The following is a 24,026-nucleotide window of genomic DNA, read 5'->3' as shown; positions in this document are numbered from 1 at the left end:
TTATATGTATAAATTCTAGAATCATACTGCCAATGGTTTATCATTATAATATTTAATATTAGTCCATTCTTTCCTTTTAGGAAGCAACAATTAGTGACAACCCTGGACTTGATGTACTAAAGAAAATATTGCCTTTTCCAGGATCTAGGTTAGTAAAATCAATAGAGTATTCTGCATGCCCAAGAGGCATAGCTGTTAACTAGCTCTGAGTTGCTGTCTTGAGAAAGCATAGCATTGAAGAGTATTTTTCTACAATTAGTAAGTGAATCTTCTCCTAATTCCTTGTCCCCTCACCAACCCTTCTCCCTCATACCCCACAGAATCCTATTTAAGTAAGACGGGAGGTAACCCACAATAATAGGTTAAAGGTAAATTTTATTTGGTTATTTTCTTTGTGCTTGAGAGTTGTAAAAAACTGAAATATTATTGAAGCCACATCCCTGTAACCCCAAACTTCTACCAGACAATTCTATCCATACAATGCCCTCACTCATGTTCTTTCTTAGTTTTTCAGGAGCACGTCTGTTAGAATCCATTGGAAATCTTCAAGGGACTAAGGAACATAAATCAGAAGCAGCAATGGGAGTTTCAAAGTCCCCTGAGTCTCTTTCATGTTCACAGAATTCTGAAACTGGATACATAAATATGGCTTTTCTGAAAGAGGCACACAGCCTAAAAAAACAAGACCAAAAGTCAGAACTATAAAATCGCTGGTGTCTAACACTATAATGATCAAACCTGCTAACTTAAAGCTTGAACGTTAAAGTGGACTATGACATGGAAGATTCCAGATTCCTCACTGTATGTCAGCCAGGAGTCTTCAAAATTGCTGATAATTCATTAAACAGTTTCTAAAAATGGATTTCTCAAGTTTGTTTTATATCCTGAGATGATTTGAATTGATCAGTACAGTGAAGTTCGATGATATAATTAGATTTTACTTCAGAGTATATATATGGTTAATATAGCATTCTTTTCCATTATCATGGGTATTTTTAAGTGTTATTATTTAAAAGAAAAAAACAATGTAATCACATTTAAGTAAATACTTTTTTAAAAAACCTGTATAATTCCTTTTTATTTATTTATTTATTTGGTACCAGGGATTGAACCCAGGGGAACTTAACCACTGGGTCATATATCCAACTGGCTTTGAATTTGTAATTCTCCTGCCTCAGCCTCCCAAGCCACTGGGATTACAGGCATGTGCCACTGTGCCCTGTTAAACCCACATCCTTTTATTTTTTTGGTAACAGGGATTGAACTCAGGGATGCTTAACCACTGAGCCTTATCTTTAGCCCTTTTTTATATTTTAGAGATAGAGATAGGGTCTGGCTAAATTGCTTTAGGGCCTTGCTGAATTCTTGAGGCTGGCCTCTTACTTGTGATACTCCTGCCTTTGCCTCTGAGTCTCTGGGATTACAAGTGTGCAGCCACCGGGGCCCATTTTAGATGCACTGAATTTTTATAGGTAACCCTTACTTCCTCAATCACTAGAAAGGATGATCCAAGGATACAGGATATAATAGCTATTGTATCAAATGTGTGCTCTGACTGAGTCTAGCCCAAGGTAACATTTTTTTTCAATCAATTCACTGGGTCTATTTAACGAAAACTTATTATATGCTAGTTGATAGTAGGCAACGCAGCCTCAGTTGTGAACAAGACAGACTAGGAGAGTTTTTACTCGTGGAATTTATGTACTATTAGGGAGGAGGCTGTGTGTGGCAGGGAATGAACGGTGAGGACATATAATTTTGAACAGTTGAGCAGCAAAAAGAAAACCAGAGATCTGAGTGACAAAGGGCTTTTGTTTGGTTGCCCCTGGGCTGAGCCCTGAATTACAAGGAGCTACCCTGCCTTCCCTATAAAGGATCTCTAAGAATATTTCAGAATTAACATCTACTATCAAGACCCAAAGGAAAGTAGCGATTTTAATGACCTGGAGGAAGAGAAAGGCAGAATAGTAACTGAGGGTGAGTCATCTGAGGTGAGGCCAGACTACAGGTGGCCAGACTGCAGCATTTAGGGCTTTGGATGTAAGAAGCTGAATTTTATTCTAAATATGAGAAGCCAGTTGTTATTTCTTAAGAGCAAAGTTTATTTAAAAAACTCGAGTTGCTCTATAGGAAATGAGTTAAAAGTTTATAGCAGAACTGAAATTAGGATTCTAGTGTCCTGAATTCAAGGGGGGTACAAGTACTGAGCAAGCCTTATGTGCCAAGCCGTTTTCAATACCGAGGATGAACACAACAGAGATCCTCGTAAGTAGAACAACCACCACGAAACAGTTGGTTTGGAGGTCCTGGCTTCAAGAGCTGAAAGCCTTGCTTATTCAAAACGCCCTGGATGTAAAGATTAATCTACACGTACTAGTACAGCCATGTCAGTGGGATGCCTGTAGACCTTGAGCAAAAAGATGCCCGGACTTTCCCCCTCCTCCTTCCTCTCTCGCGCGCTCCTTTCCCTGGAAAGCCCCCAGCTACCACGAGCCAACCGGATCGCGCCTCGCGTCGGGGACCGGACCCGGTCGACTTCTACTACGCCTGCGCCGAACCCTCTCCCCCGCCGCGCAGCATTGGGTTTAGTTCACCGGAAGCCAGATTTCTGCTTCCGGGTCGGAGCCATGGCGGTGGCAAATTCAAGCCCTGTCAATCCCGTGGTGTTCTTTGATGTCAGCATTGGCGGCCAGGTAAGGTACAGGCGGCCACCCAGATCTGCGCGAAGAGAAACCGCACGGGGCTAGCCGGGCACAGCTCACCAACCCAGAGGGGGAGGACTTGGGAGCCAGAGTGTGAAACTGCACCGGAGCCTTCCCTCCTGCGAGGCGGGAGGGTATGAGTCTTGCCCACCCAAGCACCCTGCTTCTGGAAGGACTGGGCAGGACGCAAGGTTAAGCTAGGCAGATGGAGGAGGAGGTGGAGGTGGAGGTGGAAGTGGGAGATGCCTTGCGGCCTGGGGATGGGGCATCTCCCGTGAGCCCATCACGGTCGTGCGCTGGTGCTTCACAAAGACTCCTGCCGCTTGCAGGAAGTTGGCCGCATGAAGATCGAGCTGTTTGCAGATGTTGTACCCAAGACAGCCGAGAACTTTAGGTAAGGAATAGCAGAACCAGGAGCTGGACATCCGCGGAATCACCCATCTGCCTCTGTCCACTCAGTGCCCTTGAGATTTGTTTTCTCTGGGTATTGTTCTGTCCGAATGGGTACTGCTTTTCTATTGTTTTCGTGTCAACTTATGTTGTTAGGCTCTATGCCTGTGTGTCTTGACATTTGGCTGTCTGGTTGGTGAGTTTGCTGGATGCAATGTCTATACCCCTTTATCCCCTCCTGAGATTAGAGGTGCACACAGCTATGATGGCATAGTGACTGAATTGTTCATCTTTTCCCTTTTAGGCAGTTCTGCACTGGAGAATTCAGGTCAGTCTCTGCCTACTTCTGAGGGTGTGTTGGGAAAACATTGGAAAGCCCTGAGTCATAGAAGAGAATACCACAGGGATCTATCCTTAGGTGTTTCTCTTTTCTTTTTTTTAACTTCTATAAGTCTCTTCTCCCCACTTTCTTTAGGAGAGTTCCTTTGGCTCCAGTGTGTCCTAAACTGGAAAGGCCTATGATTACCTGATATCATTCCAAGTCTCTTTCTTTTTGGTTATAGAAAAGATGGGGTGCCAATAGGATACAAAGGGAGCACCTTTCACAGGTAAGGCTTTTGGTGAGATATTCTCGGGATTTTCACAAATGCAATCATCCTTTGGTATCGATGGGGGGTTGGTTCTAGAAACCCCCACATCCTTGCCCATGGATACCAAAATTTGAGAATGTTTAAATCTCTTATTTATTAATTTTTTTTCAGTACTTGGTATTTTGAGACAAGAGTCTCAATAAGTTACTGAAGCTATCCTTGAATTTGGGATCCCCCTGCCTTAGCTTCCTGAGTTGATGGTATTACAGGCATGTGCCACCATGCTTGCCTCATTTCATATTTTATTTTTGGTACCAGGGATTGAACCCAGGAGTGCTTAACCACTGAACCACATGCTCAGCCCTTTTAATTTTTTATTTTGAGACAGTCTTGCCAAATTGGTTAAGGCCTCACTAAGTTGCTGAGACTGCCTTTGAACTTGCAATTCACCTGTCTCAACCTCCTGAGTTGCTGGGATTATAGGTGTGCACCACTTCACCCAGTAAGTCAATATTTTTTTAAACCATAGAATCTTCTCTTAGGATCTTTTGCTCTCTGTTTTAGGGTTATAAAGGATTTCATGATTCAAGGTGGAGATTTCGTTAATGTAAGTACTGTTTCTTCCCTATCAAAGATCCATAGACAATTTTTTTTTTTTTAAATACCAGGGAATAAACCCAGGGGCACTTAACCACTGAGCCACATCCCTATCCCTTTTTATTTTATTTTATGTATTTATTTATTTTGAGACAGGTTCTTACTAAGTTGCTTAGGACCTTGCTAAGTTGTTGAGATTGACTTTGAACTTGGGATCCTCTTGCCTTAGCCTCCTCGTGGGATTACAGGTGTGCTCTACTGTGCCTGGCCATAGACTTAGTTTTTATTTTGTTATTGCTACTTTTACTACAAGAACCCAGTGTTCGGGTTTGAGAGCAATAACAAAGTTTGATGGGAAAAGTATAGAGATGGGGATATATTTTAGAAGGCTGACTGCAACTGACAGTACCCTTAATAAGAGATCCACATTTTTATTGAGTCATTGATTTCCTTGGTCTAAACCTCAGTCTTCTGGGGATAGAAACTGAAATTGCCTGGCATACATACAGATGATCTGTGAGAGACTTATACTAATTGTTCCAATGTAACTTAGAACTCAGCGGCAATTTTTTTTATTTTTTATTTTTTACAATTTGTTTTTTCTAAATGGAAGTAAGTCTCTTTTTTCAGTGAGCTGAATGCTTATGTTTTGTTTTCCATTTCTGGTCTGGAACTTTCGTGTCTGGAAAGCAGTGGGCTTTTTTGTTTGTTTGCTTGCCTTTTGTATTTATTTTCTTTTTGAAAACTGAGTTTTTAATCAGTAATTGATTAGTGATCAAAGAATCAAAACAAAAAAGAGGTGGATTGTTTTGGGGAGATATTTATTCCATTCTTTGGATGAGCCCAACTGATTAGACTTACTGCTAACCATGACTTTCTTGTGACTACACTGTTTATGTCCTCATATCGAGTCTTCTTCTCCACCTCAACCTTGGAGGTTGTTTGAATAAACCACTTTTTCTTTTCTTTATGTTTTTGTTCATTTGTTTGACTTTTGGTCCTGGGAATTAAACTCAGGGCCTTGCTCCACTGAGCTACGTTCCCAACCTTTTTTGTTTTATTTTGATACAGGGTCTCACTAAGTTGTCCAGGATGCCCTTGAACTTACTATCCTCCTGCCACAGCTTCCATTGTTGCTGGGATTAAAGACATGAATAACTGTGCCTAGTTCTTTCATGAGTGGATTTTTTTGTTTATTTTATTTTTTTGGTACTGGGGACTAAATTCAGGGGCACTCGACCACTGAGCCACATCCCCAGCCCTATTTTGTATTTTACTTAGAGACAGGGTCTCAGTGAGTTGCTTAGCACCTCCCTGTTGCTGAGGCTGGCTTTAAACTCATGATCCTCCTGTCTCAGCCTCCCTAGCCGCTGGGATTATAGGCATGTACCACGGTGCCCGGCTCATGAGTGGATTTTTGTTTGTCTTTTTGGTACTGGGAATTGAATGCAGGGACACTTTATTGCTGAGCTACATCACCAGCCCCTTTTTCCTTATTTCATTGTTTTATTTTGGGACAGATTCTCACTAAGTTGCTGATGCTATCCTTGAACTTACAGTCCTCTTGCCTCTTCCTCCCAAGTCACTGGGATTATAGGCATGTGCTACCATGCTCAACTTTCTCATGTTTTTTGGTTTTGGTTCTGGCACTGGGGTTGAACCCAGAGGGGCTTTTACCACTGCGCCACATCCCCAGTTCTTTTATTTATTTATTTATTTTTAATTTTTGAGACAGGGTCTCACTAAGTTGCTTAGGGCCTTGCAAAGTTGCTGAGACTGGCCTTGAATTTTCAGTCATCCTGCTTGAAACTCCCAAGTCACTAGGATTACAGGCATACACCACTGCTCCCAGCATCTCATGTGTTTTTAAAGACCTCTGTCTTTTCTGTGTAAGATTACAAAGTGGCAGATTTGGAGCTAAGCCATGCTTTTAAATATGTTTTAGTTTAACTGCATGGTGTTGTATTTCATCTACGCTATGTTTTAAAACTTCAAATTTCAAAAACATTCTGGAATTTTGTTTTCTCTTTGAAAAATGGAAAATGGCACACATCTGTAATCCTAGCAGCTTAAGAGGCTGAGGCAGGAGGATTGCAAGTTCAAGACAGCCTCAGCAACTTGGCAAGACTCTTTTTCAAAACAAACAATAAAAAGGGCTGGGAGTGTAGTGTAGCTCAGTGGTAAAGTGCTCCTGGGTTCAAGCCCCAGTACCACCCCCCCCCCCCAAAAAGGGAAAGTGGGTGTTCACTAGGCCTGCTTTTCTCATACAGTAACAATTGGTTAAAATCTAGTAACTGGTTTCTTTAGACAAGGGTATCCTTACCATTTCACCACAGTTTCCACTACCTGTTTCCCTTATATATGCCACCTGCCCCTTTAGGCATTACCTTCTTCCTATAGTCTCTTGCACTGTGGGATTGTTTTATAGGGATGGGACTGGTTTCTTACTGGTCTTTGCTTTGTCCCTATCCCACCACTTGAAAACCCAAGGGTTGGAAAATAATTGCTCAGTCTCAGGGCTGGAGTTTAGAGAGAAGCAATTGCTCAGAGCCTCCCTTAGGGAAGACAAGATAGAATGAGTAAGATCCAGAAAAAGCAGGATTTAAAACCTTCTAAAGTTTGAACAAGACTATTTTTTCATTTTGTTTTTAATAATATTTATTGTTTTGTTCTGGTCACAAAAGAAAAGTGTGAAGAAGAAAATTAATCCTGCCCAATCTCCCCTCTCAAGGAATATATACTGTTAGCATTTTGATTTATAGTTGCTAGTCTTACTATATTAGAATATGTGTATCTACTTTTTTTTTAAATTGGGTACTAGGAATTGAACCCAGAGATCACACATGCTGTGCCACTGAGGTACATCCCCAGACTTTTTTTTTAATTTGAGATAGGTTCTCACTCATTTGTGCAGGTTAACCTTGAACTTGGGACTTCCTGCCTCAGCCTCCTAGGTAACTATGCCATTGAATCCAGCTGTGTATACCTACTTTTTTTTTTCCCCCTGTGGTACCTGGGATTGAACTCAGAGGCACTCGACCACTGAGCCACATCCCCAGCCCTATTTTGTATTTTATTTAGAGACAGGATCTCGCCCATTGCTGAGGCTGGCTTTGAACTCATGATTCTCCTGTCTCAGCCTCCTGAGCAGCTGGGATTACAGGTGTGCGCCACCGCACTTGGCTATATACTTTTTACCACACTTAAACTGATGTGTCCTGTATTACCCAGGGTTCTTCAGAGAAACAGGACCAACAAAATGAATATATATGAGTGTGTGGGTGTGTGTAAATATATATGTATGTATGTATATTATAAAAGAGGAGATTTGTTAAATTGGCTCACATAATCACAGAACCTGTAAAATTCCATGATAGCTATCTGTAAGCTAAAGAACCAGAGAAGCAGAAGCCTCACATCCAGGAACATCTAGTACGCCTGCTAGTATGAGGCTGAAGGCCAGAGATCTCTTGGAGGGTTTCTAGGTGCAATCCCAGAGTCCAAAGACTGAAGAACCAGGAGTCTGACACCAAAGGGCAGCAGCACAAATGAAGGTATCCCACTCAAGGAAGAACAAGAGAGAGAGAGAGAGAGTTTCCCCTTTTTTTGCTTGTCTGTTCCATCTATCTAGGCCCCCAGCCATTTGGATAGTGCTTATCCACACTCAAGAGTATGTTTTCCCCATTCAGTCAATGTCCATGTGCCAATATTCTCTGGAAACACCTCCACAATCACACCCAGCAGTAATGTTTTGCCAGTTCTCTAGGTATCCTTAGTCTGATAAAGCTAACACGAAAATCAACTATCACACCTTATTTTTCATATTTAGAAATTATCAGTCCTTTTCCTTGTCATTAAGTTTTTTTTAAAAAAGCTTTGTAGCTGGGCATGGGGGTACGCACCTGAAATCCCAGCTAGTTTGGAGCCTGAGGAAGAAGGATTGCAAGTTTGAAGCCAGCCTTGGCAGCTTAATGAGACCCTGTCTCAAAATAAAAAATAAAATGGGCTGTGGATGTAGCTCATGGTAGGCCTTCCTCAGTACCAACATCAACAAAAAGAGTGGAGATTTCATACTCACTAGATAAGTAAAGAAGACAAGGTTGAAGCTGGGCACTGTAGGGCATGTCTGTCATCCCAGCAATTCAGGAGGCTGAGGCAGGAATATCGTGAATTCAAAGCCAGCCTCAGCAAAAGTGAGGAACTAAGCAACTCAGTGAGACCCTGTCTCTAAATAAAATACAAAATAGGGCTGGGGATGTGGCTTAGTGGTCAAGTGCCCCTGAGTTCAATCTCCTGCACCCCACCCCCATCTCCTGCACCCCACCCCCGCCCCCCCAAAAAGACATCAAGGCTGAGATAGGAAGTTGCTTTCCTAGCTAATAAGTGATAGATTTGGAACTCAAATCTAGGCCCTTCACTACACAAAATGTGATATTTATCCAAATAAAAGTTTGAATCTGGACAGTTTTCCTTTCTTCCTAGTTTGGTAGGCTTTACCTCAGAAAGGGACCCTGTATTCTGTACTAGGTCAGTGTTTGTTTGATTTTTAAAAAATTTAAAAAAAAAATTGTTGATGAACCTTTATTATTTACTTATTTGTTTGTTTATTTGTATGTGGTGCTGAGAATTGAACCCAGTGCCTCACACATGCTACACTGAGCTATAACCCCAGCCCTAGGTCAGTGTTTTCCAGTCCTACCACATATCCAATATTCTTTCTCTTTACTGACTAGGAAAGACTGATCTTTTTGGCATCCCTCAGTATTACCTTTTAAACCTCGGGGATTATGTTTAAGACTTTATTACCCAGAATTCAGTTTGCTCATTTGAAAAATAGAGATGATACCACTTATTCCATAGGACTGTTGTAAAAGCAAAGAGATAATGCAAATCTTGTTTAAGCAGAAATTTGGGGAATTTATGATTAAAGTGGGTGTTTCACAGAATCAAAGGAAGAAATAGAAACAGGAACTACAAAGAACCAAGGTGGTTCTTTTTTTTTTTTTTTTTTTTTTGTAGTTGTAGGTGGATACAATACCTTCATTTTATCCATTTATCTTTATGTGGTGCTGAGGATTGAACCCATGTGTCAGGAAAGCACCCCACCACTGAGCTACAGCCCCAGCCCCCAGCCCCCCAAGATGGTTCTTTAATTCTGTTTCTCTATTGCTCTCTGCACATCTGTACTATGTTCTCTTTCTCTCCTCTAGTCTACTTTGCAGAAAATAGACACCTCCAGTTTCCCAATTCACTGGTGCAAATTCAACCTCAGAGAAAGCATCTATTCCACTTCTGGATTCCTAGAGATGGAATTCTAGTTGGCCCAGTATGGGTTAGATATTCTTCCCTGGACTAGTCAACTTTGGCTGGACAGGAGGGTAGCATCATGTATAGACCAGAGTGCCAAGAACTTACCTACCCTCATAGATATTTTGGGGAGTGGGTGGTACTCACTTAAGTGGGTACTTTATGTCACTGCATTCATGAGAGTCTTTGGGAATGGTAGGATTATATATGTGATCACAGTGCTGTTGTTCCTTACTTTGCCTTTACCTTAACAGTCTTTCTAGAGGATCTGTTTTATCCAGTCAGTGAAATGCCTTGGTGAGAGTCTGGTCTTGCAGGTGCCTTGCCTGGGTCTTGCTTTGATTGCAGGGTAGGACCAAAGAGATGTGGTTTGCAAGGTAACCAAGAATAGTAAAAATAGACTTTAAAGAAGCTGGGCTTTGGGTTTAGTATTTCCAGGGTGCCCAGCCCTCCAAACCACTAATACTTTGTTTCTCTTTGCTCAGGGAGATGGTACCGGAGTTGCCAGTATTTACCGGGGGCCATTTGCAGATGAAAATTTTAAACTTAGACACTCGGCTCCAGGCCTTCTTTCCATGGTAAGTGAGGTTCAGTCAAGAATTTGGGTTAGGTTGATTGCAGGTTTCTGGGCCCACATGAGGCCCAATCCTGTCTCTGAATAGGAGCAAATGTTTTCCTTCTCTTGCTTAACTCTGGCCTCACATCTGCCACCTCCTTCCTTAGTCTGGTTGTTGGGCAAGGCCTACTAGCATTTATTATCCAGACTTCAATTTGCTCACCTGAAACATGGAGAAGAAAATCACATTCTGATTTGTTTCTTACTTTTGTGTGAGACAGGATGTGTGGCTGGGCATTCAGCTTTATGGCTCAGAATGCAACTAGTTGTGCTCTCAAGACCTGGTGTTCACCTACTCATTGTCCTACCCATGGTCACTCACTCACTGCAGCTGTTTACCTACGCTGCCTGCTGGCCACTCACCTGCTTTTCTCACTCACCTCTTGTTCATCAGTCCTGCTCCCATGTCCCACCACCCTGACCCCCATTTATAATCTCTGGCATCTCAACCCCCTTTACAGTCTTCTGTTCTCCTCACTCTCCTCCATACTCGCTTCTGTGTATTCATCCCTCACTCATCCTTTGCCTTATTCTTCCCTCTTTCTTCTCTCTCATTTCCCACCCATAGCACCAATTTCCCTCCATCAGTACCCCAAGTCTCACTTTCCCAGCCCTAATATTTACATGCATATTCTCTGTCCTGCTTGTGCACTCTTCACAGCCACTTTGTTTCAGTTCTTATGATAAAGTATAAGAATATAGCCTTGAGCCGGGCGTGGTGGTGCCTGTCTGTAATCCCAGCAGCTTGAAGGCTGAGACAGGAGGATTGAAAGTTCATAGCCAGCCTCAGCAATAGTGAGGCACTAAGCAACTCAGTGAGACCCTGTCTCAAATAAAAATACAGAACTGGGCTGGGGATGTGGCTCAGTGGTTGAGTACCCCTGAGTTCAACCCTAGTACCCCCCCGCCCCCCAAAAAAAAGAATATACCCTTGATTCCTACCATTGTGATACTTGCCACTTACCAGAGAAAACATGCAGGTAAAATGACCAGTTTGGTATAGTGTAGTCTTTGCCATCAGGGTATAAAGGTGAGGGTGCCTCTGTGGACATAAAAAGGACTGGGAAGGCCCAGAGGAATGAGAATGATTGCTTCTAGGGGTTGGAGAAGCCTTCACAGAGGAAAGGACATCTGAGTTCTTAAATAAATTTTGTACTAGATAACAAGAAAAAGGAGCGTTTCAGGTATGGCAAACAGATTCTGCAAAGGTCCAAGACCATAAAATAGCAGGGCTGAATATTCAAGGGTCAGAAAGTGATAAAGGTAATGAGAGCAGAGGATGCAAATGGCGGGAGGGAATGGCCAGTAGAGAAACTGAAGGGGCAGGTAGATCTAGCTCCTGAAGGGCTAGAAAAAGGTTGAGGTGTATGGACTTGCTTTCACAGGTTTTAGAGAGCCATATACAATCCTTTAAATAGAGTTGATCAACTTTGTGTTTGAGAATGAAGACTCTACCTGTAGTGTGAGTGGCATTTGGGAAATTGAGGCAAGGAAGTCATTAAGAAGCAACAATTGGGCAAGACTAGATTAGCAGTTTGCAAGTCCCTTTAGTAAGAAAGCCAGGCTGGATAAGCACAGGTAAAAGGTGCAAAACCAGCTAAGGTGGGCTTATCTTTGCTGTGAGAATTAAAATCCCTCTCTGGTCATGGCATAGTGCTAGCACCTGTGGAGGAATTGGAAAAATGGAAGGAAGCCTTGGTTTCTGTCCCCTTTAGGCTGATATTAACTAAGGTGGGTTTTGTTGTTGTTGTTGTTGATGTTTGTTTGGTTTTGGTACTGGGGATTAAACCCAAGGGTGCTTTACCACTGACCTTTTTATTTTTCATTTTGAGACAGGGTCTTATTATTAAGATTGGCCTCAAACTTTCAATCCTCCTGCTTAAACTTCTTGAGTCACTGGGATTGCTGACATGTGCCACTGTGGCTGGCATTATTGGCCAAGTTGTGCTATTGTAAGTCTTGTAGCATGGTTGTTTTGGCTTCCATCTTTCCATTGAGTTCTTCAAGGACAGAAGTGAGTCTCCTGATCACCAGGCCTTTCTTCCTGTCATAGAAAGGCTATTGAACAAATGCTGATGAGTGACAGAATAACAATCAGAATAGTGGGTAACATTTATTGGATACTTAATAAGCACCTTACCTGCCTTATTTCATGTTAATACTCTCCAAACTCTGTTTGAGATAGGTAATGAGGAAACAGACACAGATAGGTCACATGTCTAAAGTAAGGTCACACAGCCAGTGGTAGAGTTGGGGTTCAAGCTAGGTTATCTAGCTACAGTTTATTCTCTAAACATAAGCTATACCACCAGAAGAATGAATAAATAAGTGCCTAAGGACAGAGTATTCCTGAGCTACAAAAATGTTCATATGACTTTTTGTTTTTGTTTGCTAAAAAATGATTATACTGATCTGCAAAATAAAGATAGATGGAATAGGGTCCCTGGGAATTCTGATCCCTTGTTCCAAAGCATGGACCTATTTTGGACAGCTCAGGTAGTCCCTTACTTTCATATATGAGATGTTCTTTTTGCATGTGTATGGTACTAGGGATTGAACACAGGGCCTCATGCATGTTAGGCAGACTCTTTGCCACTGAGTAACATCCCAACACTTTTTATTTTGAGACAGAGACTTGCTAAATTGCCTAGGCTGGTCTCAAATTTGTGATTTTCTTGCCTTCACCTCCTGAGTAGCTGGAATTTCCAGTGTGTGCCACTGTACTCAGCTGAGATTTTTTTGTTGTTGTTGTACCAGGGATTGAACCCTGGGGCGCTTAACCATGGAACCATATCCTCAACATCCGCGCCCCCCCCCCCCTTTAATATTTTTATTTGAGACAGAGTCTCTCTAAGTTGCTTAGGGCCTTGCTAAGTTGCTGATGCTGGCTTTGAACTTGCAATCCTCTTGTCTCATCGTATGCTAAGATTACAGGCATGTGCCATTGCACCTGGCAAGATGTTTTTGAATACATGTATGAATGCCAAAAATAACCTCATTTTACTCTCTTTATCTTACAAAAACTAAAATAGCCTCATCTTACATAGATTTCTAAAGCATTATATAAAATTCTTAGAGATTATCCCTAGATGTTGGCTTTAATATTTTGCTAGTATTTTATGAATTTTTTTTCCTTCATAGTTGACCACAGACTCAACCATTTTAAATTCATTAAACTATCTGATTAAGACTAGTGACCTACTTAATATAAGTTCCAGTTTTGCTGGGCAAGCGCACGCCTATAATCCTAGCAGCTTGGGAAGCCAGGACAGGAAGATCATGAGTTCAAAGCCAATTTCAATATGTTTTTTTTTTTTAGTTGTAGATGGATACAATTTTTATTTATTTATTTTTATGTGGTGCTGAGGATCGAACCCAGTGCCTCATACTTGCGAGGCAGGCGCTCTACCACTGAGCCCCAGCCCCAACCTGCTGGTCTCAGCAATTTAATGAGACACTAAGCAATTCAGCGAGACCCTGTCTCTAAATAAAATATAACAAGGGCTAGGGTGTAGCTCAGTGGTTGAGTGCCCCTGGGTTCGATTCCTGGTATTAAAAAAAAAAAAATCCAGTTTTATCTCATTAGTATTAATTTTATGAGACCTATGTTTCTTTTTAGTACAAGAAGCACTTTCAGTTTTCCATTTCCTACTCATTTTTTCCCAGAATAAGAGAAGTTATGCAATAAAATTTTCACATAGTTACATAGTCACTTGTTAGGCAGTGCTGCTAAAACAACTTGGCTTTGCTTATATACAAAGTCTGAACTTAGCATTTTAAAGGCAATTTAGTGATACATATAAGAAATGTTTTTTGATACATATAAGAAATGTTCATATGAGAAATGTAAGTATCACTGCACTGAAACTATAACCTATTCATTCATAATACATTATTAAATATAATGATGTTAAAACAATTTCAAGAGAGGAAAAGGAGAGATACAGCTATAGTTTCAGATTCTTAATTTAAAATAATACTTTTAATGATAAAATTCAATAATAAAAGGTTTGAGGTATAACCTTAAATATAAACAATCACAAAACAAACATGATAGTTTGTTATAAAGCTATTTATTGATTGATTTGAGATGGTCTTAAGTTTGTTGCCCAGGCCAAACCTTGAACTTACCATCCTCCTGCCTCATCTCCGCAGGTAACTGGGATTACCAGTGTGTGTCACTGCCCAGATAGTATAAAGCCATTTAAGATAAAAAGTTTATTGCATAGACAACAGGTCTTTTCCTAGCAGGCACTGAATTTGTAACTGAAATCCATTTTTAACCAGTTTTGGACTAAATATACCAAATTATGTCCCATGAATAATTGTTTCTCTTAGAAAAACTATCATTTAGGAGAAATGTACATTTATTGAAAGATATAATTCCTCTGGGACAGGAATTGTGTGTTCTTTTCTTCCCCATATCCTAGTGTTCTAGAAGAGGCTGGATCATGATCAGTGCCCTGTTAGATTTGCTGAAAGAGAGCATAGATGAATCGGGCTCTTTTGGGAATCTTGCACTTCAACTAATATGGCCAGGGAAACTTACTGCAAATATATTTCATTTATATCAGGCAAACAGTGGTCCCAGTACAAATGGCTGTCAGTTCTTTATCACCTGCTCTAAGTGTGATTGGCTGGATGGGAAGCATGTAGTGTTTGGTAAGTCCTACTCCTGTCCCATTGTCCAAGTCCCACTAACCCCGGGTGGGGCTTCCAGATCCAGTCTCCAAACTCTCACTAAGAGTGTTCAAGTGGTCAGGCGCGGTGGCACACGCCTAGAATCCCAGGGGCTTGGGAGGCTGAGACAGGAGAATTGCGAGTTCAAAACCAGCCTCAGCAACTGTGAGGCACTAAGCAACTCATTGAGACCCTGTCTCTAAATAAAATACAAAATAGGACTGGGGATGTGGTTCAGTGGTGGAGTACCCCCGAGTTCAGTCCCTGGTACCAAAAGAAAGAGCGTTCACATGGTATAACTGCTCTAGGTAGTAATAGGGAAGGTGGATATTGTAGGAAGGTGGGGAAAATGTGTGGTTAGGGAACTAGAAGGAAGGACAAAGGACCATCCAATACAGTATGTAACCATTTGGGTAATATGTATTCTAGGGGAAAGCCCAGATGCTATCATTAAAGAAATGCCACAGAAGCAGCATGATACAGTGGGACTTTGGAATTGCTTAGGCCTAAACTTGAACCCTAACTGACTACTTAGTACCTGTGACCTTGGAAGTCATTTCACCTCACTGAATCTCAATTTTCAGAAGTTAGTAAGAGGATCTAATGAGATAATAGTTAAGAATCTGCATTGGGAATTGGAAAATGCTTTGCAAATGTGAAAAATAAAGTCTAGTTCATGTTCTTTTTATAGGAAAAATCATTGATGGACTTCTTGTGATGAGAAAGATTGAGGTAAGTCTTTATTCAATGTCTTCTTTCTCAGTGTTTCTGATCTGGTACTATCTGACTAGCAGTGAGGAGATAAAGTATGAGTGGGTTTCATTTTGTTAGGCCCAGTTGTTATTGTCTCTGGTTTCACAATTGCCTCAGGAACAGGAGGGAATGCCTCTCAAGTTTTCTTGGCCCTGGAAACTAATCTCTCTGGCCAATACTGAGGTTTGGCCTCTGATAACCTTGTCATCTATTTGATAAAATTCCATTCTCAGCATTGCATTCAAAATCCTTCATGATCTGGTCTCTGCCTACCTCTACATGTCCCCTTCTTTTGACACTTCCTCCTTTGTGTTCCAATCACATCAGACTATTAGCTCTTCTCTAAATGTGCCATTTCTGTGCCCACATCCTACTCTTCCCTATTCCTGAGCCTTTGCTCATGTCCTTCCTCTACCTGGAGTGCTCATGTTTTTCTTCCTGGTTGGATCCCATTCATTCACACTCCAATGTCTCCACTCTGTGAATCCTTTCTTGACTTTTTTTTTTTTTCCCTGCCTTTCTTTTAAAAAAATTTTTTATTTGTTCTTTTTATTTGCACATAACAGTAAAATGTATTTTGACATGTCACACATACATGGGTATAACTTCTCATTCTTGTGGTTGTACATGATGTGGAGTTACACTGGAGGTGTATTCATATATGAGCAGAGGAAAGTTATGTCCAATTCATTCTACTGTCTTTCTTCCTTCTTTAAGCATCACTTAATTATTCCATTTGTCCCTTTTTCATCTATTTCTTAATACTTAATACATTGTTATATATCACAGGATTGCTATTTTCTTAGTGTTTTACATTTTCTCTTTGATTTGTGTTATATGGTTTATCTGTGTGCAAGGACATATATTTTCATATTGGTCTCTTGAGTTACTGAATCCTTAGTATAGGGAGAGAGCTGGCGGGTGTCAGTAAATGTTTGAGGGAGTGAGCAAGTCCCTGAGTGAATGAATCTTCACTGCGCTTTCTTTTCTAGAATGTTCCCACAGGCCCCAACAATAAACCGAAACTGCCTGTGGTAATTTCACAGTGTGGGGAGATGTAGTCCAGACCAAGACTGAGTCAGGTAAGTGTGTTCTCTCCTATTTGTTAGGAGGGAGTAAGGCTCCAAAGAAGGCAGTTTTGGTCTAGTGGAAAAATTTGAAAGACATGGATAGGATTGAACCCACTTCCTCTCTGTGTAACCTTAGAAAAATTTCTCTCTGAGCTTTTCCCTTCATCTGTCAGAAGGAGAGGATACTTATCCCTTAGGGTCATCACAAGAAACAAAAGAGAAAGGATTATGGAAGTACATTACTTTTCTCTCAATCTGAAAACCACTCAGGCAGTTTGTAATAGCACTGTCAAACTATAGCTCCATTCACTATCCAACTAGAAGGACCTGACTCCAACCCTGGGCAGCTCTACTGGGATCAGCCAGGAGACACATCTGTCATGCTTCTCATCAGAACTGATGTTGCAGTTAGGCCCTAACTTTAAACGCCTTACATTGCTCTGTCTTCATGAACTCCATTCCTTCGCATAGTATACTACTTCCTGCTCTGCGCTGGGCAGCCGGCTAGTAAAGAATTCAAAGGTCTCTACCTTTCAAGAGCTCCTAGGAATTAAGACATCCTTGGAGGTGATCACTACTAATAAGAGTGACATTGTAAGTGTTTTGAGACAACAAGGGAAAAATGGGTCACTCCCACCTAGGTGAGGGATGGTGGTATTTTGTCCGTCTTTTTTTCTTTTTTTCCAGATTTGCAGAAAAGTTGGGAAAACAGTACATTGAACACTAGATTCACCATTGATTAATGTTTTTGTTTTATTGTTTTGCCTTGACATTTGTTTTTGCTTTCCCTTCTTCTCTCCACTCCCATTCCCACTCCCTCTCCTCCTTTTTCTTATTCATTTTCCCCTCCTTTTTCTTCCCTTCCTCCTTCTTTCTTTCCCTCCTTTCCATTTTTTCCCATTTTAACATTGCAGACTTCTTAAGCGTACATAACCAGAATAATATTATCTAATATATGGTACATGTTCAGACTTCCCCCGAAGTAACTTTTAGAGCTTTAAAACAAAAAGATCCTGGCCAAGTGTGGTGTCTTGTGCCAGCTAATTCAGGAGGCTGAGGCAGGAGGATCACATGAACCCAGAAGTTCAAGACCATCCTCAGCAACACAGCAAAACCCCATCTCAAAAAAGAAAAAGAAAATTTAAAAGTTCAGTCAAGATTCCTATCATATTTCATTTGGTTCTTTATTTTTTAATTACACAAGTAACAATATAATCTCTTTTGAAAATTTTCACACCAAAGAGATGAAATAAAAGCCCCCCTGAAATCCAGATTCCCTCTCACAAGTCATTTCCTTATCAGTTTGAGAATTTTTTTTTTTCCTTTTTGTGGTGCTGAGGATTGAACCCAGGGCCTCAGTGCATGCTAGAAAAGTACTCTACTACTGAACTATATCCCAGCCTCTTGGTTTGATATATGTTCATTGGGACATCTAATTTTGGAAGGATTTGTTTTTTCTAATTTATACTAGATTGTTCTTTTTTTTCTTTCTATTTGGCATTATGTCTTTTTGGGGTGATTGGAGACCAGGGATTAAACTCTGGGGCCCTCAACCACTGAGCCACATCCCTAGCCCTATTTTGTATTTTACTTAGAGACAGTCTCACTGAGTTGCTTAGGACCTCTCTAAGTTGCTGAGGCTAACTTTGGATTCGTGATCCTCCTGCCTCAGCCTCCCAAGTGGCTAGGATTCCAGGCTTGCACCATCGCACCCAGCTTGGCATTATGTCTTGATAATTTGTCCTTCTTGGTTCATATGAAACTATCTTATTTAAAACAGAACTATAATAAATACTCTTATCAGACATTTGTACCATACAGTTTCCCCTTAATGATTTGAATATTTATACATTATAAATATTAGTTTTCTGTTTTATATGTTGTGACTGTTCTCTAGAATATACTGGCATTGTGTTATTTAAGGTTGAAAATATCCTCTGCTAACAGAAGTTCTAAATTTTGATGAAGTCAAATTGTCAATTCCTTATAACTTTTCAGTTTTGTCTTAAGAAGGTCTACACTTCCTCAGATCATAATGTCTTCTGTATTCTTTTGAGTATTTCAGTAGTTTTATTGTATACTTTAAATTATCTAGAATTTATTTTTCTGTATGGTATAAGATAAGTTTCCTGTCCTTTTATCCAAATAGAGTCCAGTCAAATATCAGGCCATACTTTGTATCATACTTAGTATCATACTTTGTGTTCAGGCATCTGGCACTTATAGGCATTCAGTAAAAATTTCTTACATGGGATGATAGAGAGGGAGAATGCCAGGCATCTTAGACAGGGAACTGATGTGAGCAAATGCTGAGGAAGGAATGCACAAGTGTATCTTGAGTGCTGCAAGTGGACCACTCTCTTGTTCAACCAAATGGACTCTTCTTAGGCCCATTGATACACTGAGCCTTCCTTTCTGCTGATACTGAGGGCCCCTTGGACTCAACCTGTTCTCCCTCTTCAGTAGCTATTGGCCCTTCTTACATTTTCCCACTCATTTCTTTGTGTAACTAAAGTTGTACTCATAGGTCCTTTTTCCTTCTGAAGATTGACCATGGATTATACTGGAGGTCAGAAGATAACAAAATGAATAAAGTTTAGAAATTCTTTATTTTGGAGCCTCTTTTTCTGTAATTTTGTGAGTTCTTTATAGAAATTACTACAAGTTCTAATCTGTGCCCCCATGAAAGCCCCTCTTGTCAGCCTGCAACCCAAGTAGAACAGATTCCTCAGATGGACATTTTACATTCCAGAGGCTTCCTCATCAGGTCTGCCAAAACATAATCCTTTTTGTAATAATGGAAATGTTCCATGTCTGCACTGTTTAGTATGGTAGCTGCCTTCCACATGTGACATTTGAGCACTTGAAATGTGCTGGTGTGACCATGGGACTGAATTTTAAATTTCATCTAAATTTTTTTAAGAGTCATATATGGCTAGTAGCTACTGTATTAGCCAGTGAACTCTCAACCTAGGTACCTAGGAACACTAATAAAAGCAGTTATCCCTTATTGAATACTTCTGTTGTCCAAATATTGAAATAAGAACTTCACTTGAATTATCCCATATTACCAAGAATCCCTATATTGGGGGCAGAGTGGCAGGTAGTATCATCCCATCATTTTTCTTCTCAGCTGTAAAGTTATAAGTATCTCTAATCTTGTAATCTATGAGATGAAGGAGCTGGGATGGAGATGGAAAACATGTGAGGTCTCTGATCATTGGTACCTCCTATGGAGCAGTTTCTCACAGAACTCTTTTATGTTTTGCCTTCTCAGGATCTGACTTTGATTTTGTTAAAAATGAAGGTGTCTGCACAGCCCTAATGTAGAAACCTTGGTTTTATCTTAGTGGGTCCTGGGAAGTCTTTTAATGATGAATTGGGTTAGCTATAGCACAAAGGAATCTTGACCTCAGGATCTTCCTGCTATTGTCTGAATGGGTTCTTGGCTACTTACATGTACATGGGAGTCAGTGGTAGCTCTGGTTTCATAGCCTCAGTGTCTTGGAAGAGGGCTGGCAGTAAGGTTAGGCAGCACTGCTAGTCTAATATGCTGTCTGCCTCCCTGTGATTCTCATACCTAGTACTAGTTCCAAGTGGTAGAGAGCTTTCTTTGGTTCATAGTTGCCTAAACTCCCATACAGATGAAAATCATTTGGGGGTACTTGCCAAACCTAACCTAATTTCCAGGTCCTCTCCGCTTATCAAAGAAGTGTGAAAACCAACCTTTTATTTTAATATTTGTACTTAGGAAAAAATATTAGTACACACATAATATTACAGTTATAGCTTACAGTGAGACAATATTAAAATTCAAAGAGTGATAATGTTAAAAAAATTGTACCTGTGGACAATAAATATGGTAGTAGTTGTGAAGGTGCTATTTGTTCCCTCCAACCAATGCTGGGAATCAAAACCAGCATTGCTTATGCCTAAGCAAGCACTCTGCCACAGCTATATACATCCCCAGCCCTTAAGGTGCTATTTAAATGACTGAGGTCTAGGAAACACTATCCCCCATTCTGGAATTACCTGGAGACATTCCGGTAGGTAAAGATTATACAAGATGTGTTGGTTGCAATTGGTCTTGTTCTCCATTCATTCCGTAAGTAAGCACTGATTGATTGATAGGTTCCATGGCTGAGTACAGTGGCATATACCTGTAATCCCAGCTACTCAAGAGGCTGAGGCAGGAGAGTCACAAGTTTGAGGCCAACCTGGGCAAAGTGTGTCTGTGTGTATCTGTCACTGGGGATTGAATCCAGGGTTGTTTTACTGCTCAGCTACAAACTAGACTTTTTTTACTTTTAACAGGGGAGAGGGTCTCATGAAGTTGCCCAGACTGACCTCAAACTTATTATCCTCCTGATTCAATCTCCTGAGTTGCTGAGATAACAGGTTGCACCCAGCTAGCCTATGCAACTTAGCAAGACCCTGTCTCAAAGACTAAAGAGCTGGGGCTGGGGTCCAGCACTTGCTTATTGTTCGTGAGGCTCTGTATTCCATCCCCAGTACTGGGGTGGAGGTGAGGGTGGGGAGCACTGGATTAAAGGTTTTAGAACAAGGAAAATGTGAAGGAGGCCTGGTTCTGCCTGGAGCGGATTGGGAAACAGCTGAAGTTCTATAAGAAAGAATAGACCTTGTCAGGGACTAAGACTGAGGTCATTCCTGACAGAGGCAAAGCATGTGCAAAGGCATAAAGGTAAGAGGGGGAACCACAAATAATTCAATATGGCCAAAGTGGAAGAAAATGAAGCTGGAGGAAGGCCAGAGCCAGCGCCAGGCAAATAATTCTTTTGCTCTTCTGAGAGGAGGGGATGGGCTTCACACAATCCTCTCCCCGAGAGAGTCCATTGTGTTCCCATGATTCTCAAAGGGGGTCCTGACCCTCCAAAAAGAATTAGTCAAATGAGCCAATGAAAGATTTTGGGCAGGAGAATCTTATAGATGAATTTTCTTCTTCAGAAGATTCTGAAAGCATGGACTGGAGGCTAGTAGGAGTTACTGTAATCCAGGCAAGAGAAAAGAGGATCCACATGAAAATAGGTCTAGGGAGTACCCTGTGAGATGTGGTAGTTTATACTTACGTGCCTTTGGAGCGTGTAAAACTGTTTGTTCCTTGCTGTGAAAGTTAGAAGCCTGTCAGCTGAAAAGGCAGGGGGGCCGGTGGGAGAATGTCAGGCTCCATTCCAGTTCAATCCAGTGCAAAGGTAAGCTGGCTGCAGATAACTGGGCCTTCCACACATGGAAATATGACTTGTAAGTGGAATGCTAGTCAGCCTTAATAAAAAGAAAGAGGTAAGACCTCTGTGTAGTGGCAAGGTTTCTAAGGCAAATTGACAGTCAAGATGGTGTACATTGTGTAAAAAGGGCACAATTTATATTGAATAATTATTTCAGAAATTTTCTGCAATGAAAAGTAGTAGACTGTTGATAGATACTTCTTTAGAGTAGAAACAAAAGAGACTTTCTATTCAGTTTATATTGTCCTACTTGAATTTTTCACATTGAGCATGCATTTTATAATAGAAGTATATACTATGCATATATGTAGTTCTAATTAATTCTAATTCCTCTCAGCCTCTCCCAAGAGCATACCTCTAACTATATCTAACATCAGTTTATAAATCTTCCCTGATCTCTCTATCTTTTCCTCTCAGCTACAAGCCTAGGCAGTGGTCCCACTTGAGTGCTCCCACAACACTTGCTTTCTCTAAAATGTGCTGGTATGTTTTTCTCTGGACCAAGAATTTCTTGAAGCAAGGATCATGTTGACCAACCCAGTGCCTGGTCCAATAGAGCCAATGGGTCCAATAGTGCCTGGTCTTGGTGCACTATACAACTGATGAAACACATTTATTCATTTTTATACTGTTAAATTAGTCCAATGAGCCAATGAAAGATTTTGGGCAGGAGAATCTTACAGATGAATTTTCTTCTTCAGAAGATTCTGACAGCATGGACTGTCAGATGGCCCATGGTTAAACTTTTTATTTGTTTGTGGTTTTTATTTGTTTGTTTGTTTGAATCCAGGGGCATTTTACCACTAAATTATATCCCCAATCCTTTCTACTTTTTGTTTTGAGATAGTGTCTTGCCAAATTGCTGAGGCTGCCCTTGAATTTGGGATCCTCCTGCTTCAACCTCCTGAGTAGCTGGGATTAGAGACATGTACCTGACTCTTGGGGTTAAACTTCTATCTGAACCTGGCATCATAGAGGACATACTGACCATAGAGGAGAGTATATCCACATTCGGGGAGTAGTAGGAGGAGAGGGATAGTAGCATGTACTCATCCTGTTCCTTTAGTACAGCTAACACCAAGACCATAAGAAGGGTAGGCTCGGGCTGGGGTTGTGGCTCAGTGGCAGAGTGCGTGTCTAGCATGTATGAGGCACTGGGTTCGATCCCCTCCGCACCATATGTAAATAAATAAAGGTCCATTGACAACAAACAGATATATATATATATATATATATATATATATATATATATATATGAAATATTATTTTTAAGTGGAATGCTATTCAGCCTTAATAAACAGAGGTAAGATCTTTCATTCATATATAATATATATATGAAGGGTGGGCTTTCCTTTCTCTGTACTCCTGGGACCAAAACCTGTAAGGAAGGAGCTCCACAGGGAGTGATCAAAGCCTGATAAAAAGGACACAGGCCTAGGAGCCAAGTAGACCAAGAAGTCCCACCACTGTCTCACTAACTCTGATGTTAGTTAAGTCATTGAGCTACTTGGGATTCTAGTTTGCCTCGTTGCAAATAGAGAATATATATTGCATAGAGTTGTGAAGGGTAAAAATGAGATAATATGTTTAGCCATAAATATTAATATCCTTTTTTTGGTTCCTATCCAATATATAATTTTGTTCTCTATAGGAAACTAAAGGTTTGACCTATGATAAAGAATTGGAAATTTGGGAAAGAGGATGAGAAGTATAGAGGACAGCTGGAAGCATTGTCTGTCATGAATATTGCTTTCTTATTCACTTGAGCTGCTTATCTCCCCATCCTCTACTGACCTCCCTGTCTCTGCCATTGTAGATCATTCCTTGCTCTGGATGATGTTCTTGAGTCATATAAGCTGGACCGGCCTCTGTGTTTGCACTCCTGCCTGCTGTGACCCTGTTGAACAAGAGACCCTGGAATATCACAGATTCAGAACTACAATTGTCCGTGCTTAAATTTTCAACTGTAAATAAAGAGTTTTTGTGTATTGTCATTGTTTTTTGTTTGTTTGTTTTGTTTTGATTTGATTTTTTGTGCATGTGTGTTATTTTTAAATGATTATGATGGCCAGGCATGA

At 40.7% G+C, this 24,026-nt stretch overlaps 2 protein-coding genes across 3 annotated transcripts in view; both read left to right on the top strand.

The window, feature by feature from the left end:
• The window catches only part of Ccdc30 (coiled-coil domain containing 30), a 126,129-nt gene extending 125,092 nt beyond the window's left edge, over positions 1-1,037 (top strand). Inside the window, exons 16-17 of one of the 2 annotated variants that reach the window (XM_046468816.2) lie at positions 81-148; positions 507-1,037. In XM_046468816.2, the coding sequence (XP_046324772.1) occupies positions 81-148; positions 507-705 (267 nt within the window). In that variant the 3' untranslated portion in view covers positions 706-1,037. The remainder of the gene's footprint in view (positions 1-80; positions 149-506) is intronic. The other variant, XM_046468817.2, reaches the window with a different exon arrangement.
• Positions 1,038-2,570: 1,533 nt separating this feature from the next.
• Ppih (peptidylprolyl isomerase H) lies at positions 2,571-23,942 on the top strand. The gene is made up of 10 exons (XM_046418806.2): positions 2,571-2,693; positions 3,032-3,096; positions 3,397-3,420; positions 3,656-3,700; positions 4,247-4,289; positions 10,072-10,164; positions 14,777-14,864; positions 15,574-15,614; positions 16,628-16,717; positions 23,765-23,942. Exons 1-9 carry the CDS (start codon positions 2,628-2,630, stop codon positions 16,694-16,696), a joined length of 534 nt encoding a protein of 177 aa, XP_046274762.1. The 5' UTR covers positions 2,571-2,627; the 3' UTR covers positions 16,697-16,717; positions 23,765-23,942.
• The last annotated feature ends 84 nt before the right edge of the window (positions 23,943-24,026 follow it).

The sequence above is a fragment of the Marmota monax genome, unplaced genomic scaffold, assembly GCF_021218885.2.
Source record: "Marmota monax isolate L192 unplaced genomic scaffold, Marmota_monax_Labrador192_F-V1.1 WCK01_AAM20220418_F8-fsc00008, whole genome shotgun sequence".
Taxonomy (NCBI): Eukaryota; Metazoa; Chordata; class Mammalia; order Rodentia; family Sciuridae; genus Marmota; species Marmota monax.
This window is presented reverse-complemented; position numbering and strand designations above follow the sequence as displayed.

What these genes read in the sequence shown, in the direction of transcription:
- Ppih (XM_046418806.2), top strand. Translation starts at nt 2,628, where the DNA reads ATGGCGGTGGCAAATTCAAGCCCTGTCAATCCCGTGGTGTTCTTTGAT. An exon ending in CTCCAGGCCTTCTTTCCATG is followed by an intron (nt 10,165 to 14,776) that starts GTAAGTGAGGTT and finishes CATTTATATCAG; the next exon opens with GCAAACAGTGGTCCCAGTAC. An exon ending in TGGGAAGCATGTAGTGTTTG is followed by an intron (nt 14,865 to 15,573) that starts GTAAGTCCTACT and finishes TTCTTTTTATAG; the next exon opens with GAAAAATCATTGATGGACTT.